The following is a 20,150-nucleotide window of genomic DNA, read 5'->3' as shown; positions in this document are numbered from 1 at the left end:
CGTAAACTACCTTTTATAGACATTTATACCACACTTTATTTAGTTATATTATTTCGTACTTTTAAAGTTTAGTCTAGTTAAATATACTTTGTATTCTTGGGCGGGACTTGAGAATACGGCGGATGTCACGTGACAGGCCCATGCAAGCTCGGGATCTGACATTTTTAGTGGTATCAGAGCTTAGATTCGAAATAATACTATTAGATAGAACAGTGTAAGAAATGAAGGGTAGTAATTAGTAAGTTAGGCGTGAGAAGATCTGTATGCCTTAGAAAAGAGAAATCAGGACTGATAGTGTTCCATTTGGCATTGTAGGAGATGGCTGAACCGATACATGGGTAGCATCAGGATTGCGACTATCCAGTTTATTTGACGGGATGCGATGTGGTCCGTCTTAGAAGGAGACAAAGATTCTATAAGGATAGGTTCTTTGAGGAGTTAGAGAGTCACGGACGGATCTTGGAAGGCTTATGCATTGGCTGACCGAGTAGCTAATCAAACGCACGAGATCTCGACATTGATAGTGTCGAGGGAACACATGAGATAGAACATGGAAAGTTGGCGTGGGGAGGCTCTCTGTCTGTGAGAAGAGGTCAATAAGTTGAAAGTGGAAATGGAAGTGTAGAAGAGACTAGTAGATATGTATAATGAAGAATTTGAAGAAGTAACTTCCCTACTCCAGAATCGAGATGCAGAGAACGACACTTTAGCGGTGAAGTATGAAGAGAGGAGGCAACGCGTGATGAACTGGATCGATGACCACCAACCCCTTGTACCCCAAATGCCTGGGTGGAATCATCTGTGGTCTGATAGTGACGCGGAGCTAGAGGACAACCCCGGGGAGGACCTTGAGAACATGCCCGTGAAAAATCATGAGGAGGAAAATGGTGTTGAGGACCAGGACGGTGTTGGGGAGGGTGTAGGAGATGGAGCAATTGTGGATACAGACCCACCAGCGGATGAGTAATAGAGTTGGTCTAAGAGAAATTCCATTTAACGATTCAATCATTTTATTAGTGTTAGGGAATATTATGACAAGAATATTAATAGGTTGATTAGTGATTATTCGCATAGATTAGTTTTCTATCCAATCGTAAGTTATAATTAGACAGTTTGGACACTAGATTCGTTAGATATCTTTTTTGAATAAGTTAGAATATTGACTTCGATGTGTAAGGATTCGATCGTTCTTCTCATTTTGAGTTAGCAAATAAAACCTCTAAATTAAAGTTTTATTATTATTATTATTATTATTATTATTATTTATTCACCAATTTTATTTTGGGGATAGTATGCGTAAATTATGCAAGTAGATAACTTTAGTTGGATCATCTTAAAGGTAGATATTCATATATATATATATATATATATGTATAATAATAATAAATAAGAATAAATTACTTACTCTAGTATGGAACTTGTTGGTTTGATTTAGGAAATGGCACCAAACACTAGGCGTGGCAGAAATCCCAACGGCAGCCCTAATGGTGAGAACGACCACAGTAATCACAACCAAGAAGCACATCCAGGAAATAATAATCAAAATATGGGTTATCAGGGGATCAAGTGGGCCTCAACCCTACATAATGTTACCCGTAGAATTAGTGACTGCACTAACCAAGGTAGCCCAAGCATTACAAGCCCAAACACAATTAGCACAGATTCAGACTGTTCAAACCCATAATTATGGACAAGAGGAAACTCAATCATATTATGAGAAGATGAAAATGGTTTATGTCCCTACCTTTGATGGAACTCCTGACCCAGATTTGACAGAAAAGTGGTTAGACGAAATAGAAAATAATTTTGCACTTTTGCAAGTGGCGGAGGAGATGAAACACCTAATCATCAAACCCTTTTTGGTAGGAGAAGCCAATAAGTGGTGGGCAACTCTAGAGCCTACCGTCGCCCCACCAGTAAGTTGGACAAAATTTAGAGAAGAATTCTTGAAATATTTTTTCCCACCTACCATGAGAATGCAGAAAATAGATCAATTTGAAAATTTGAAACAAACATTATGGATATCTGTGGTGCGGTATTTGAATAAGTTCACGGTGCTAGAAAGGTTTGTGTCGTCGACAATGGCGGATGTTGAGTTGAAGAAATATAAGTTTATACGGGGATTGTCGAATAGGATTCAAATTAGGGTGAACACCGCTTACACCTCTACGTTTAATGACGTGTTAGACGCCAGCGTTAAAGCTGAAGCTGATTGCAAGAGATTAGATAAAGATGGTAGGAATAAAATGGCTAAACTAGAAAATGAACTTGCAATGTCAGGAGCACTAAAATCCGGAGGAAGGTTCCGCTTAATTAAGAAAAGTCGTGGGTCACCACTGAAGATAACTGGACTAAATACCTTCCCTGTGTGCAAAACTTGCGGGAAGATCCATCGGGGAAAATGTCGACTTAAGACGACTTTCCCTCCGTGCAAAACTTATGGGAAGATACATCGAGGGGAATGCCGAATTGGAACAGGAGCTTGTTTTGAATGTGGACAGCAGGGGCATAGGGTTATGAATTGTCCAAATAGAAAGGTGGAAGGAGATAAGAGTGGCAATCTCACTGATAAGAAGCCAAAGGTTAACGCGAGGGTGCGTGCCATGACTGACGTTGAGGCGGAGGTGTCAGGCGACGTGGTCACAGGTCCTCTTCTAATTAATTCTGTGCCTGCATACGTGCTATTTGATTGTGGAACTAGTCATTCTTTTGTTGCTAAAAAATTTGCAAATTACTTATGCATATTTCATGAATGGATGGATCATTCCTACCGTGTGGCTGCTCCAAAAAATAGAATCCTAGTGTCTCATACTAGATATCCAAATTGTAGTATGGAATTGGAGGATAGGAGATTACGAGTGGATCTAGTACAAATAAATATGAGTGATTTTGATGTTATCATAGGAATGGATAGACTAACTAGACATTTTGCACAAATCGATTGTAGGAAGAAGAGGGTATTATTCATAAAATCGGACGAGAAGGATTTCTCATACCAAGGAAATGTTAGGAATAGGAAAATTCATAAGTTACCTTTTCTATTTGCCATGCAGACGTATAGGGCAATAAGAAAAGGATGTGAGGTATATTTGGCTTATGTTGTAGATATGGAGAAAGAGGAGACGCCTTTAGAAAAGATTCCAGTGGTGAAGGACTTTCCTGACGTATTTCCGGAAGACCTTCCCAGTCTATCTTCGGATTGGGAAATAGAGTTTGAAATAAATATTATACCTGAGGCGAATCCCATATCTAAAGCACCCTATAGAATGACGCCTGCAGAGTCAAAGGAATTCAAGGAGCAATTACAGGAATTATTGGATAAGAAATTCATTAGATCTCATGTTTCTCTTTGGGGTGTGCCAGTACTATTTGTAAAGAAGAAAGATGGTAGTTTGAGATTGTGTATCGATTATAGGGAGCTGAATAGGACCACAATAAAGAACAAGTACCTCTTTCCAAGGATAGATGATCTTTTTGATCAATTGAAGGGAGTTAAAGTATTTTCTAAGATAAATTTGAGATCGGGATATCATCAATTGAAGATTAAAGTCAATGACATCCAGAAAAGTGCATTTCATAAGAGGTACGGGCACTATAAATTTTTTATAATGCCTTTTGGATTGACCAATGCTCCAGCAGCCTTTATGGATTTTGATGAATCGGGTATTCAAATCGCAACTAAATCTTTTTGTGGTTGTCTTTATTGATAACATTTTAGCGTATTCTTTAAATGAAGAAAGTCATGCTGCCCATCTTAGGAAAATCCTAAAGATACTAAGAAAAGAGAAACTATACACTAAGTTTAGTAAATGTGAATTTTGTTTGAAGAGTGTGGCATTTTTAGGACATGTGATATCAGGTCAAGGGATGTCTGTTGACCCAAAGAAGGTGGAGGCAATTGTCGATTAGCCACGGCCCACTAATGTAACCGAAGTGATGAGTTTCTTGGGGTTGACCGGCTATTATCGAAAATTTGTGGAAGGATTCTCCACCATTGCTATGCCTCTTACTAGGTTGGCTCAAAAGAGAGCAAAGTTTGAATGGACAAATAAGTGTGAAACAAGTTTTCAGAAGTTAAAAGAAAAACTAGTGTCAGCCTCAATACTTACCCTACCCTCTGGGACGGAAGGATTTGTGATTTATAATGATGCCTCTAAAAATGGTCTAGGGTGCGTTTTGATGCAAAATGGGAGAGTGATTGTTTATGCTTTCCGCCAACTGAAACCTTACAAGCAGAATTATCGAACGCATGATTTGGAATTGGCAGCAGTGGTATTTGCATTGAAAATATGGAGGCATTACTTATATGATGTGCAATGTGAGATTTTTACCGATCACAAGAGTCTCAAGTATCTATTCACTCAAAGGGAATTGAACATGAGACAAAAGAGGTGATTAGAATTAATTAAGGACTATGATCTGACAATCAATTACCATCCGGGCAAGGCAAATAAGGTAGTAGACGCCCTCAGTACAAGGTCAAAGGTATTAAAAGAATCCACGGCAAAGGATCAGATGAAAAACTTTGAAGTGGAAATGGTGGACTCCACGGCTCAAATGCTAGCTGCCCTAGTGGTCGCACCTACTTTAATAAATAGGATTAAGGAGACGCAGTATTCTGATGACAGGTTTGCAATGATTAAGGAAAAACTTATAGTGGAACCTTTTGATGGGTTCGAATTGAAAGATGATGGGAGTTTGTGGAAATATGGTAAATTATGTGTGCCAAGGGATGAAGGATTGAAACAGGAATTGCTAAAAGAGACACACAATTCGAGATTTTCGATTCATCCTGGGGGAACTAAAATATACCGAGATTTGAAAAGAAATTATTGGTGGAATGGGATGAAACAAGAAAGATATAGCCGAATATGTGGCGAAGTGTCTGGTATGCCAATAAGTAAAAGCTGAGCACCAAAGATCTGTCGACTTATTGCAACCCCTAGAGATTTCCCAATGGAAGTGGGAACATGTGATAATGAATTTCGTCATAGGATTGCCTCGGAGAATCAGGAATAATGATACCATTTGGGTGATAGTCGATCCGACTCGATCGGCTAACCAAATCTGCCCACTTTCTACCAATATCGAATAGAGTAACAATGGAGAGGTTGGTAGAGATGTAATAAAGAAAATTGTATGTTTTCACGGTGTTCCAGTGAGTATAGTGTCTGATCAAGACCCGAAATTCACGTCTAGATTTTGGTCGACCTATCAAGAAGTTATGGGGACTGATCTGCGATTAAGTACCGCCTTCCATCCTTAGATGAATGACTAGTCGGAAAGAACCATACAGACTCTGGAAGACGTGCTTCGAGCCTGTGCTCTAGACTTCACGGATAGTTGGAATAGGTTGGTGAAACTAATGGAGTTCTCGTACAATAATAGTTATCATAACAGTATAGGTATGGCACCGTTTGAAACGTTATATAGGTGCAAGTGTAGATCCCCCTTATATTGGGATGAAATAGATGAGAAACTGATCACTGGCCCTGATTTGGTAGAATGAACTTTGGAGAAAATTAAAATTATTCGGGAAAGATTAAAAGTAGCTCAGGACCGAAACAAGAGTTGGACAGATTCCAAAAGGAAACCTTTAGAGTTTCAACCGGGAGAAAATGTGTATTTGAAAGTATCCCCTACCAAGGGAGTGATGAAATTTGGAAGAAATGGCAAGTTAAATCCAAGGTATGCAGGACCTTATGAAATATTGGATAGAGTTGGACCTCTAGTGTATCGACTGGCTCTCTCACCTGCTTTGTCAAGGATACATAATGTTTTTCATGTCTCCCAACTGAGGAAGTTATGTATCAGACCCTTGCCATATTTTGGAAGATCAACTCATCGAGGTGAGGGAGAATTTATCAGTGGAGGAAGTTCCTTTAAGAATTGTGGATCGGAAGGACCAAGTTCTAAAGAGAAAGACCATACTCTACGTGAATGTGCAATGGACGAACCATACACCAAGAGAGGCAATGCGGGAATTAGAGGAGGACATGCGGAATAGATACCTATATCTTTTTTATCAAGGTACGTAAGTTTCGAGAACGAAACTTTTGGTAAAGGGGGCAGAATGTAAAACTCACGTTTTTTTGGCACCTATTTTTATTATTTTATTTTCCCAATTAATTAAAAAGGTAAAATTACTATAGGTAAAAGAAAAAAAAATAAAATAACTATAGGATGGGATAAGGGTTTCTAATAAACTAAAACTCTTATCTAAACCACCTACTAGTGGGTGGTGCTAGGGTTTAGGATTTTATTGAAACCCTAGAAAGAAAAATAACACCATCTTTACCTTTCTTTAATCTGCCTCTCTAGAGCAAGAGTCGTTAGAAAGTAGAGAAAGAAAAGCAGGCAACACCGTTAATCGATCAGACAACTAGACACCTAAACCTGTAAGTCCTGAGTTCACGTAAAACTTCTCTTTTAAGTTCTAGTAGTTGCATTAATTGTCCTAGAGATTTTATGGATAGGTATTGTTGTTATATATGTGTAGATATATAGGTTTCTATAAGAGATTTAGGAGGATTCATACTTGGATTAGTAGAAATAAGGTGTTATATTTTAATCTTTGGATGAATAGATTGCCCAAATCTGTTGAAGAGATAAGAAAACAAAAAGAAGAGAAGAGCAGCAGCAACTACCGCTGCTTTGTTTTGGCTAGCTGTTGCAGAAACAACGCAATAGGCAAAAAAAAAAAGTGGAGGCTGCCATCACTGGCGGCAGAGAAAAGAATTGCAAAGGTTAGCCGACCGAAAAGAAATTTAAAAAAAAAAATTGAAAGATGATGTCGCCAGCACTTGCTGGCGACAATAGGCAAAAGTCATGGTTGGCCTTTTTGGCCAACCAATGAAACAAAGGGTCGCCAGACTTGCTGGCGACCATGGTCAAAGGGTCCAACCCAAGGAAGAAAAGTGACATTAAATTTGGACGAAACTATAATATAAAATTTAGTAAATGTTTAATAAATAAATTTTTAAATATAACCAGTCCATTTTTATAGTTTATCGTGACTATTAAAATTTAGGACCCAATTTAAAATAATTGTTAAAATTGCAGGGTTAGTCATGAAAAGTTATACTTAATTAATTACGTCTAAGATATTTAAATGGAAATATAAAACATTTTAATCTAACCTTATTAAGTTAAATTAGACAATGTAAAATAAGTTCTAGATTGTTAAACGAAAAGCTCAAAATCATAATAATAATAATTCTAGCAGTAACACTAATAACAATAATAATAACAATAATAATAATAATAATAATAATAGTAAATAATAATTAATAAAACAATGATAGTAAGAATAATAACAATATGGACATGGAGGAAATAAATTAAGGATATAAACGAAAATATAAATATAAATACGAGTGGAACAAACTAAGACAATAACTATAATAAGTCAATATATATATATATATATATACATATGCACATGTATATATAAATAATAATAACACCTACACATGCATAAAGGTAAAAATGAAGGGAAATGTAATAATAACTAATTGACAAATGTATAAGTGGTAATAAAATAAAGTAGCGACGACAAGAATGATAATAATAATAATGAATAATTATAAATTATAAATATGTATAGTAAAATAATAGGCAAGATAATAAACATGACAATAAATAATTATTTTCTTTCAAATTAGGAAACTTTACAAAAAGGAGAACTTTCTAAAAATAGAAACTTTCCAAATTAGGAAACTTTCTAAAAATAGAAATCATCCAATTTAGGGAAAATGCTATTAGGGTTCATATAATGGTCTAGACATGAATCTTTGACTTACTCAGAGTTTGTATATTTATGCATTTATAGAAAATAACAACTAAATAGAAAACCTATGCATTTGATAGGTACGGCACCAATTTAAAAGATATAAAGTAGTTTCACTTGAGCAGCCAAACAAAGGTAGGTGGTACTTACCCTTCTGAGATTTCAAAGGTGCAACATGAAATTTTTGTTTTCCATCCTATTTTGTTGTGTTGACTCGGAATGTATTTGATTAAATGCTTTATTTGGATATTTATGAAAGTTATATTTTCCTATACAAAATGGACCATGTGACTTATTTGAAATGTTTTGATAAGTTATTATATACCAAACGAGTTGAATCTTTTATGAAATCAAAGATCTATGTATGTGACATGTGAAATGAATTTTTGACAAGTAAAACTCAAAACAATCATGGAATAGACGGTAGGGACTATAGTCCTATCTAATTGTTTTGGTAGGTTGGTATAGAGTCCGGCCGATTGACAAAATCATGGTAGCCTAGTATAGAGTTTGGCCAATTTACAAGGTCATCGTAGCCTGGTATAAAGTCCGGTCGATTAACCAATGTATGAAAAGAGACCAATCGGTAGTCATGAAACCTATTGGTTGCCCACCTAGAAGAGGTTTAATCTCTTCAGTTGTCGGTCATCACATGTACTTGTTATGAGCTGATTTGATATGAGACTTATGAATTGATATGGAATGATTTATGAACTAATATGAAGAGACTTGTGAATTGATATGAAATGACTTACGACTTTATGATTTTTCATGTACAGTTATCAATACGATGTTTTTAAATTGCTTGCTACTCGTTACTACTGAATGTTTTATAAACAACATTTCTTTCATGGTTGTGGGCGTGAACGATGTGCAAATTATTTGATTTATATCTATATATGAATCTATAAAGTTATGAGTGCATGGTCCAACAAAGAGGTAGATATTACCTACTAAGCGATTTGTCGCTCAACCTACTTTTACCATCCTTGCAAATTTTGAAAAGTATGAATTGGTTTACGTAGAAGACCCTGAGGATGACTTTTATTAGTTTTAAATGAATAAAAGTAGGTAGGCTAGCTACTTCTAGTTGTTAGTTTATTTACATTCATTTTCTGTTATTTCAATCCGAGAATAATTGTACGAACTTATTGGATGTTCGTAGACTACCTTTTATAGACATTTGTACCACACTTTATTTAGTTATATTATTTCGTACTTTTAAAGTTTAGTCTAGTTAAATGTGTTTTGTATTTTTGGGCGGGACTTGGGAATACGGCGGATGTCACGTGACGGGTGCGTGCGGGCTCGGGGCGTGACAAATGCATCCAACAAAGTACTAAACCGGCTTGCCGGTTAGCCATAATAGTGTGATTTATAATTGACCCAAAGCAAAATTTTTCAACAAATAATCAAATTCACCCCAAGATAAAGGAACAACCAGATCCCAACAATTTTTTTCCAAACAAATATAGAACTTCCCCAAACAACGAACTACACAGAAGAATTACAGTCTCATTGATTCAACCAAAAAAATATGCAAATCACCAGTGCACAACCCCGATTCACCAACATAAAAATAGCTAATACCCAATAATGTACCCAAAAGTGTGTACCGATTCAATATTTGCTAAACTCTTATTGTACCAAGTTAAAGTAACCAGGTTCAGAGCTCCATCAATGGTCAGTAGGATACTTAGATGGATCAATTAAAGTTATCAAGTTGTTAATGGCCCAGACAGCATCAGCAATTTAAAATAATGATTGAGGTCACAAATACCTACCCTGCACTTCAAATTATGAATGGAATCAAGGCAAAACATGCACTGATGACGGTCTGCGGATGGTGAATGAAACTGGAAAGCCAACGGCGATGGTTGTTGAAGATGACAATGGTAGCAAGGGAAATACAGCAGCGACAATGACAACAACGGCTTCGATTTCCAGCGAATGGCATTTGAGCAGCGGCGGACAGCGGTGCAAACTGCAGATGTTGAAGATCGGCGTGAGTGGTAATGACTTGGAGCAGTTGTCAATGGTGGAGCAACGGCAGTGATGCGGCAAAGGTGGCTCGAGGGCAGCGGTAAAGCGGCGGCGGATATGCACAAAGCTGAGGCGAAATCAGTGGTGTGCTCGATGGCGATGGTGACGCAGGTGACTCGATGGTAGCGGTGGCGACTAGGTTGTGGTTTGGGAGGGGGGAAGAGAAAGGAGGAGAAAGAAAGAAGAATAAGAAAAGAAAGAAAGAAAAAGAAAAGAGAAAGAAAGAGGAAAGAAGAAAAAGAAACAAAAAGAAGAGAAAGAAAAAAAAAATTTGTTAGTTTTTTTTCCTGCCTTTGGTGGAATAAGATGTGGGCACGTCTTGTGGGTCAAGAGTCTTCTGATATTGAGGTTGAGTAATTTCTCATTAGCACGTGCCCTCAAGGCACGGGTACGTCTTGCGCCTTGTCATCCGTTGAAATTTTTTAAATTAGAACATGAGCTTTTCGTTAACAAGACGTGGGCACGTCTTGTTGGTCAAGAGTCTTGTGATCGTGGAGTTAGTTAATTTCACATTAGTACATGCTCTCAAGACGCGGGCATCTCTTATTGGGTGGATGTATGCTAATCATCAGAAATGAAAATTAAACCTACCAAACTATGTTAAATCTAAGATAAACATAATGAAACACATAATAAAAGTGAACAATAAATAGAAAAAGAATGAACATGAGTAAAAGGAATGACTTGATAATGTTTAGGATTAAATGTCTTCTTTCTTTTCAATTTTTGAATAAAAGGAAATGACTATGAGTGAAAAACTAACAATTTTTTTAAATTCCCATATATATCTATTGAATTTCACCTGAATAGTACGTTCATGCGAAATCAAATAGAGATATATTACATATTATTCGTATTATTCAGATGAAATCAAATAGATATATACATGAGTTTTAAAAAAGTTATTCATATACATGGTCAATGAGGGATTAAAAAAATTATTTTGTAAAATGTGAAGGATGAAACAATTCATTTTATGAAATGTGAGGGGCAAAAAAATTTATCTTGTGAAATGTGAGGGATTATAGATTGGATTGTATAAATTTTGATTTGAAAATTTTGCTCTTCAAAAATGATCACATGTAAGGCATGTGGTGGATTCCAACCAAAAACTAGTAAAAAACCTAGATAGGGACCAAATTTGACTAATATGAATTTGTAAGAAATATAAAAGTACACTTTTAAAAGTGAAGGACGAAAAAAGTCATTTTGTACAATGTGAGTAGAGGTGGCAAAATGGGCGGGATTTGCTTAGGTTCGAAATGGAACCGAATCATATGTGTTTGGGTCTAACCTTACCCATATGTGTTTTGGGACTAACTTGGGTGGGATCACTTTGAGATGGATTTAGATTGATCCCGCCCAATACCTAAATCTATTTTCTATATTTTTTTCCTTTAATTCTTTTTTATTTTTTATATAACTTTAATAATTTTATTTATTAAATTTCTTTTGATTTTATTGTGAATTTATATTTTCCTGAATTCATTTACACTCTAGAACGATCAACAGTTACTTTTAAAAGACATAACATTTTGGTAAGAATGAACATATCTTCTCCGTAGATTAAACCAAAAATTGGATTTAACAAATAAATGAAAAGATAGATATACAGCCGTATTCCAATTTTACCCATAATGTTGTCTGACACAAGGACTAGAAACAAGATTTTTTAACACCAAATTCATTCATACTGACATTCTTAAAATTTCCAAAATTTGATACAAAAGAAATTCACATTAAATGCTGAATAAAGCTAGCACAGAAATGAAGAAGCTGATTAAAAATTGATAACAGGGTTGCATATAGAAATCTATGTAGATAGTTCAATAATTAGTATAAAATCAACATAGAGGGTGCTAACAGTTGTTAGTAAAGCATTGATTCTTGTCGACACCAAAATTTTACCAATTCATTTTATTTTTATTGTTATCTTTATTTTTTTAAAATTGTTTAAATGAAATCATTTTTACTTAATTGGTTTTCTTTTGTAGGAAAGTGAAGAAAGGAAAAGAAAGAAAATGGAAGTGAAAAAATCAGATTTTTGCAAAAAAAAAGAAAAATCAAAGATGAATTTTTGGATAAATGGGTACTCAAGTATTTGGGCCCAATGGGTACTCAAGTAATTTTTTGAGAAGATATTTGGGCCCAATAGGTACTCAAGTATTTCCTAACATTTCTCATCAAATAATGGGTACAATTGGAATGCATCTCATTTTAAACCCAATATCAAATTACAATATCCATCCTGTCCAAAGTTCTTTTGGGTACGGGTAGCCCATTGGGACTTGGGACAAATTGCTACCTCTAAATGTGAGGGACGTTGTGAATGATTTTCCAAAAATATAAAATAATTATGACATCGTACTGACATCAGCGGGTTTTTGAGAATGGTCTACCAATCCGACCAGACCCCTGATCCAGTAGTTTAGCCGAATCGCTATCCGATCCGAGTTTAACAACATTGATCAAAGTAGTTGTCTATCCGAATCGCTATGTATTGTAATCTCATCTTGGCACTCTATTACTTCAATAGAAATTTTTATTAAGTATTTCACTATCTATGATAAGTGACTAATTTACGTAATAATTATATGATATTTTATATTATTTTTAGTCACTTTTGTTATATTATTGGAAGAAAATGAATTATTTTGGCTATAATTGGTGAATAAATGTTTTTAAGTGATTAAATGAGGTTTTTATCACTTTTTACTTGGATTTTGTGTATTTTGACAGTTTTGACACATTTTCGTATTTCGGCTATAACTTGAGCTACAATGATCGGATTGGGATGATTCTTGAACCCATTTGAAGATAAGAGATAGATCTACAACTTTGGTGAAGACATCTGAATCCAGTTTGAAGGTTTTCCAGGTCAAAAAGCCGAAGTACAGAGTCAATTGCTATTGGTCGAAACTGGAACAAGGCATGGAGCAGGCAAGGGTATTTCAGTCATATCTCAGCCTACACAGATCCAAATGAGGTGATTCTTGATGCATTGGAAAGATAACTCAAAAGGCTACAACTTTCGTGTTTTAGACATGAGCTGGTTCAGCCTCTAACATCAAGAAAAGATCGGTTGAAGTTGAGCCAAAAAAAAAAACAGAGCAAGTGATCCACACTCGGATCCACTATTCATCCGAACCCTCGGTTGTTTCTGGGTTAGTGGAACCGAGCTCGGATCCATACGGATCCGAGGCACTGTAGCAGCTCGGATCACTGTAGCAGCCCAAAATTACTGTAGCAATCCGGCCTGAATTTGGCCGGATTTGTGGCCGGATTCCTGGCCGGATTGTGGTCAGAGAAGGCTGCTTTTTACGCGGAAAACTCAATTTCACCTCCACCAACTCACATGTGATGCTACACATGTGAGAAACATTCCCAGCTGTAAAAGGGAGATGTAATCCTCATTTCTTGACCACCTTTCATCATAAACGAGCCAAATTCATTGCAAAAAAGGAGATTGGAGAGTCCATAGCAGAAAAGAAGAGGGAGAGACATACGGGAGAAACTTGGTCTGCAACAATGTAGTTCTTTCATCTTCTTAGTAGTAGGTTAGTTTAGTTTAACTAGTAGTTCATCCATTCTTGTTTATTAGCTAGGCAAAGATAAAATGGAGGATGAAGAAGGCAAGGAAGAAAGTTCATGTGACAAGGGTTGTATTCCTTCCAAACTCTTTATCTTTTGTATTTGATTCCAAGTTTAGTTAATATACAAGTTCTGGATTTTGTGTTCATTATGTGTTTCTAAAGTTTAAGCCTTGGGTTTGGTTGAACTTTCTATAATTGTTAGTGTTTATTATTTGGTTATTTGGCTGCTATGATTTGAGCAAGTTATTTAGCACTTTGGCTCTTTAAATCATGATTAATCTGGTACCATTGATTGTGATTATCTAAGGTGTTGTTTCTGCAATGAAAATTGAGATGTAACACTGGTTCAAGAAGTGCTAAACATAGGGAGTACACTCACGAAAGTAGAGGTGCACTTATGTGGTTTTAGTGATTCATTTCATGTAATTTCACTGAAGAAATGAACTTGTAGCTAATTTCATAACCATGAGAATAGGTATGGATTAGTTATGAGTATAGTTGATTCACTACGAAAGTAGGTTTCACATGTTTAAGGAAATTACACCATAACTAGCCTAGATAGTAGTATCCAATGAACCAATTATAGCACTTGCATTAGTAGTTAGGGATACCACAACCTAAGGAGCTTTCATTTGTTATTTTGTATAATTTCAGTATGTTTAATTTGTTATAATTCATTGATAGTCTAAATAATAGAGAAGTTTTAGTAGTACCGGTAATTGCAATCTTCCTTGTGGGATCGACCCTTAATACCCTATACTCGCTCACGATTCGTATACTTGCGATAAATCGCGTGTGGGGTATTTAGGAGTTTATAAATGTAAAACTTGATTAGGATGAGCTTAATTGTATATGTATACTCCGCACACGTCAAGTTTTTGGCGCCGCTGCCGGGGAAGATTTGGCAATATCGGTGTGAAGAGCAACTTTATTAGTTTAGACATAATATTAGTTATAATGCGAATGTTACTTTCTGTTATTTTTGTATTTTATGTGTATGTGTTTCATTACCTATTTTTCTTACTAATTTTGCTTTTGAGGTTGTTTAAAAGCAATTTTAGGTAATGAGAAGGGTAGGTCAATTTGGAGGACAATGCTTGAGAAGTGGAAGATTGGCAATGGATGGTTACCAAGTGCAAAGCTCCTTCAATAGAGGTAACCAAGAATTTACTGAATATATGTCTTTTGAAGATGGTTTAAGGTGCTTAAAGGCAAAATTTGATGTAATTAAGTTACAAGTTCAAATGGACACCATGATGCATGAAATTGAGCAGAGAAGGAATGTTAATACTTTTAATTCTTAACATGTGATTTGTGACTTGTGTGGAGGTTATCATGCTACTAATACATGTATGCAAGCACAAAATGTGGATTATTATGATGAATTAGAGCATTACAATCCTTGTTTTAATCAATATAGTGCTAATTGGAGCAATTCTCCTGCTTATGGTTGGGATGATCAATGTACTTATAGTGATTATTCATGTTTTTATGATCACCAACCTAAAAGTGTCCAATATGAATCAAAACCATCTTGGGAGTTGGCAATAGAGAAGTTAGCTAATACACCTCTGCTTTGGGAGTTAGAAAGTGAACCATTAGCTAATGATTCTAATGCTTTTTGGGAGCTAGCTGTAGAAAATTATTCTAATCAATTTGATTCAGCAATAGAAAAGCTAGCAAATGCAACTTCCGACCGTTTTGATAGGATTGAGGAAAGAATAGATGAATTAGCTTCTCACTTTGGTCGAATACATGAGCAATTGAGTGCATTGTGTGAAGTTATTTCCTCTAATAATGTACAAAATGATCCTAGCATGAATGGTGGGAATGTTGTATGTGAAAATGGGTTGCATTTTGATGAAAATGATGAATCTCAAAAGTGTTTTAATGAGCAAATATCCATTTCACATGATAATATCTTTGGAACTAACTTTGAACCTCAAGAGGTGAGTTTTAATGGCTCAATTTTCACCCCTCTTGAGGAGTGTATAAAAAGTACAGGTTTTAAAGATATTCCTGCTCAAGATACTCTCATGGCATTCCCTTTGGTAAATTCTCAAGTGGTGCATATTCAAGGTAATATCTATGAACCACTTGGGATAGGTAAGTCACTTCCATTTCTCACATCATTAGATCATGTGGCTTTTGCTATAAAGTCACCTTTTAATGATCCACCACGGCCTAAAATGGTGGATTATTCGTTAACTAAGCCTCCTTGAAAAATGAGGTGAAATAGTCAAGCTATTGACTTTAAAGAAGCGCTTATTGGGAGGCAACCCAATGCTTGTTTAAGTTGGTGTTATTTTGGAGTGATTTTATGTTTAAAGTATAAGTTTGAGTAATTTTGTTGTTTTTCATTTGTAGGTTTTGAAAAAGTGACCAAATGAGGTGAAAAGGCGAAGTTTGATCAAAGATCTCAATACCTCAAATTCAGTAATTATGGTTTTTGATGCATTAAAGAGGTTTAGAATGCATGTTTAGATCATTTTACATGTGCGTGAATGGTTTATTTTGACATAGAAATGATCTAGGGTGTATTTTGAAGAATTGAGGTCAAACTGAAAATTGCAAAAATTCTGCAATAAGTGCAGATTCAACGAATCCGAGCTCGGATCCATATGGATCCGAGGCCTCGGATCCACTTCTGCAATCAAAATTTTTTTTCGAAGCTACTGCCCAGTATCCGGCCGACAATCCGGCCGGATATCCAGCCGGAAACTGGCCGGATTCTGTCCAGTTTTGCGCAAAAAGAGGAATCCGCGCACGGATTCCCCATTTTCTTTTTCCTCTCTTCTTCAACTTACACACGCACTCACACCTAAAACACACACTACTCACTAAACTCACTCTTTTCACCATCCAATCTTCAAACCAAGTATACCAAAACACTCCTTTTTCACTTGAGAGATGATTTCATAGCTAAAAATTCTTCAAAAACAAGTCTAAATTCGGATTTGAGCTTAGCAAGAACAAGGGTTTCAAATTTTTGAACTATCCATTTGAGGCCGAATTGGAGTGAAATTTTTGGGGGTTTCTTCACCATTTGCATCCATAATCATCAACCAACAAGTTTGAGGTAACAAATCTTCACCAAATGTTGTCATTTGAATTTTGCCATTTTTTATTTTTTTTATTTTTGGGCAATTTCGAATTTTTTTCATTTTGTGAACTTTGGTGCTTTATATTGTGCTTATTGAGCTTATTGATGATTATTGGTGATGTTTAACTCATGAGTTTGTGATTATTTGGTGAATTTTTGCTAATTTTATGCTTAATTTGGCTTGGTGACCAATTTGCATATTAAGTGGCCAATGTAGCATTTTAATTAGCTTTGTGGGGGTTTATGATATTCATGTGAGTAATTTAGATTACCTAATGAAAGAAAAAGGGGCTTGGTTGAATGATTTCTTGAATTCTTAGGTAATTCTAAAAGAAGAGGTGAATTGAAAATGACCTTAATTGATGAAATTCATAAATGCACTTATAATCCTTGTGGTTCAATGGTTTTTAGTATTTCATGAATTCTCAAGAAGGTCATTTATATTTTGGCTTGGTGTGTTTGCCTCCATTTTGAAATTACTTTTGTACTTTTAAGGGGACTTGATCATTGATGATAAAATGTATAAATGGAACTTACTTTGTTCATAATGGTGGGCTTATTTTGTGAAATTAGCATCCCTTTGCTTTGGATACTAATGCATATATTTGATTAGCAAGGATTAGCTCATTTCATGTTTTTATCCCTTGAACATTGTATGGTTCCACATGCTTGATCATCTTTCCTTTTTCCTTGACTTGCATGATTTCTTTTTGTTGATTGCAACCTTTTATTTTTAAGAAATTTAATTGTTTTGATTTTATCTTTTTCAGGGTGCAATAAGTGAACTCTCTATTCTTTCTCAAATAAGGTTGGAAATTCATCATTTGGCCATGGATTTGGATTGCGCAAGTTCATATGAGTATTTTCTTTTACTCTTTATTTATTTTCCTTTTCTCACATTGAGGACAATGTGAAATTTAAGTGTGGAGGAGGAAAATATTGAACTTGTATTTACTTGCTAGGTGATGATATTTTGTGGATATAAATGCTTAGAAATGTTGGAATTATGTTTGAATTATTTGCCATGTGGATAATTGCTTGAAATTGGGTTTGTTGGCAGGGAGTTTTCATCCATTTATAAGGGAAACTCTGTCAAAATTTTTCTAAAATCTTTTCCAATATTTCACTATGGCCCAAAAGTTCTTCAAATTCTTGCATTTTCATTCAAAAAGGGCTAATTGTTCCAACCTTATTCTTCCAATTGTTGAAATGTTATATGTATTTTGGAAGGTTTAGTCCTCATTTAACTCAGAAATAGTTATTATGCAATTAGGATTTTTGCATTTTAGAAAGTATATTGGGTAAAGTGAGGAAAATTATGCCTATAATTTTACATGTTGAATGAGATTTCTTCTCTTTACTTAATTTTATAAGTAAGTGATTGATATAGTTGATAAAAGGTTATACTCCTCCTTTGATTATTCTTATATATTTTCTAAGAGGGAATATCTATTTATTGTCCTTTATTTCTGAAAAAGAAGAAAAAAAGAAAAAAAAAGAAAAAAGAAAAGAAAGTAAATAAAAATTGTTCTACTCCAATGATTCTTGTACCAAGTAACCGGGGGTTGGCATTTACAAATGTCGACATTCGCGTAAAAAGGTACTTGAATTAAGAGTATGCATAGCAACTTGAATAAGTGAAATGTTGAGTAACCGGGGATCTTCACCTAAAAGTGTCGATTTTCGCGTAAAAAGGCATTTTCACTATTTAAGTAAAATTAGTATGAATAAATCCCTCTTAGTTATAGAATTTTGAGAAAAAGATGATTATAAGGAGGAGAAAGGCTATAAATCGACTATGTGATTTGCTTATTTGTAAAATTAGGTTAGGGTGAGAGATTAAATTTAACTTGTTGAATTTAGGGCATAATTATGTTTCCTTTACTTGATATTATGAGTATTTAGTGTAATTTGAACAATTGCATAATGATTATTTTCCAAGTCTTGAGGAATTAAATTGGATAAAGTGCATATATTGTTTCACCTCTTGAATCATTGTAGTTGATTATGTGTGGATTGCTTGAGGACAAGCAATGATTTAAGTGTGGGGGAGTTTGATAAGTGACTAATTTACGTAATAATTATATGATATTTTATATTATTTTTAGTCACTTTTGTTATATTATTGGAAGAAAATGAATTATTTTGGCTATAATTGGTGAATAAATGTTTTTAAGTGATTAAATGAGGTTTTTATCACTTTTTACTTGGATTTTGTGTATTTTGACAGTTTTGACACATTTTCATATTTCGGCTATAACTTGAGCTACAATGATCGGATTGGGATGATTCTTGAACCCATTTGAAGATAAGAGATAGATCTACAACTTTGGTGAAGACATCTGAATCCAGTTTGAAGGTTTTCCAGGTCAAAAAGCCGAAGTACAGAGTCAATTGCTATTGGTCGAAACTGGAACAAGGCATGGAGCAGGCAAGGGTATTTCAGTCATATCTCAGCCTACACAGATCCAAATGAGGTGATTCTTGATGCATTGGAAAGATAACTCAAAAGGCTACAACTTTCGTGTTTTAGACATGAGCTGGTTCAGCCTCTAACATCAAGAAAAGATCGGTTGAAGTTGAGCCAAAAAAAAAAAACAGAGCAAGTGATCCACACTCGGATCCACTATTCATCCGAACCCTCGGCTGTTTCTGGGTTAGTGGAACCGAGCTCGGATCCATACGGATCCGAGGCACTGTAGCAGCTCGGATCACTGTAGCAGCCCAGATTTACTGTAGCAATCCGGCCTGAATTTGGCCGGATTTGTGGCCGGATTCCTGGCCGGATTGTGGTCAGAGAAGGCTGCTTTTTACGCGGAAAACTCAATTTCATCTCCACCAACTCACATGTGATGCTACACATGTGAGAAACATTCCCAGCTGTAAAAGGGAGATGTAATCCTCATTTCTTGACCACCTTTCATCATAAAAGAGCCAAATTCATTGCAAAAAAGGAGATTGGAGAGTCCATAGCAGAAAAGAAGAGGGAGAGACATACGGGAGAAACTTGATCTGCAACAATGTAGTTCTTTCATCTTCTTAGTAGTAGGTTAGTTTAGTTTAACTAGTAGTTCATCCATTCTTGTTTATTAGCTAGGCAAAGATGAAAATGGAGGATGAAGAAGGCAAGAAAGAAAGCTCATGTGACAAGGGTTGTATTCCTTCCAAACTCTTTATCTTTTGTATTTGATTCCAAGTTTAGTTAATATACAAGTTCTGGATTTTGTGTTCATTATGTGTTTCTAAAGTTTAAGCCTTGGGTTTGGTTGAACTTTCTATAATTGTTAGTGTTTATTATTTGGTTATTTGGCTGCTATGATTTGAGCAAGTTATTTAGCACTTTGGCTCTTTAAATCATGATTAATCTGGTACCATTGATTGTGATTATCTAAGGTGTTGTTTCTGCAATGAAAATTGAGATGTAACACTGGTTCAAGAAGTGCTAAACATAGGGAGTACACTCACGAAAGTAGAGGTGCACTTATGTGGTTTTAGTGATTCATTTCATGTAATTTCACTGAAGAAATGAACTTGTAGCTAATTTCATAACCATGAGAATAGGTATGGATTAGTTATGAGTATAGTTGATTCACTACGAAAGTAGGTTTCACATGTTTAAGGA

The 20,150-nt window shown here is 35.3% G+C and overlaps 1 protein-coding gene across 1 annotated transcript; it reads left to right on the top strand.

The window, feature by feature from the left end:
• Positions 1-1,586: 1,586 nt before the first annotated feature.
• On the top strand, positions 1,587-4,395 carry LOC113704721 (uncharacterized). Its single transcript, XM_027226596.1, has 2 exons — positions 1,587-3,663; positions 4,169-4,395. The coding sequence occupies exons 1-2, from the start codon at positions 1,587-1,589 to the stop codon at positions 4,393-4,395; spliced, it is 2,304 nt and encodes a 767-aa protein (XP_027082397.1).
• Positions 4,396-20,150: the final 15,755 nt, after the last annotated feature.

The sequence above is a fragment of the Coffea arabica genome, chromosome 8e, assembly GCF_036785885.1.
Source record: "Coffea arabica cultivar ET-39 chromosome 8e, Coffea Arabica ET-39 HiFi, whole genome shotgun sequence".
In the NCBI taxonomy this organism is placed as follows: Eukaryota; Viridiplantae; Streptophyta; class Magnoliopsida; order Gentianales; family Rubiaceae; genus Coffea; species Coffea arabica.
This window is presented reverse-complemented; position numbering and strand designations above follow the sequence as displayed.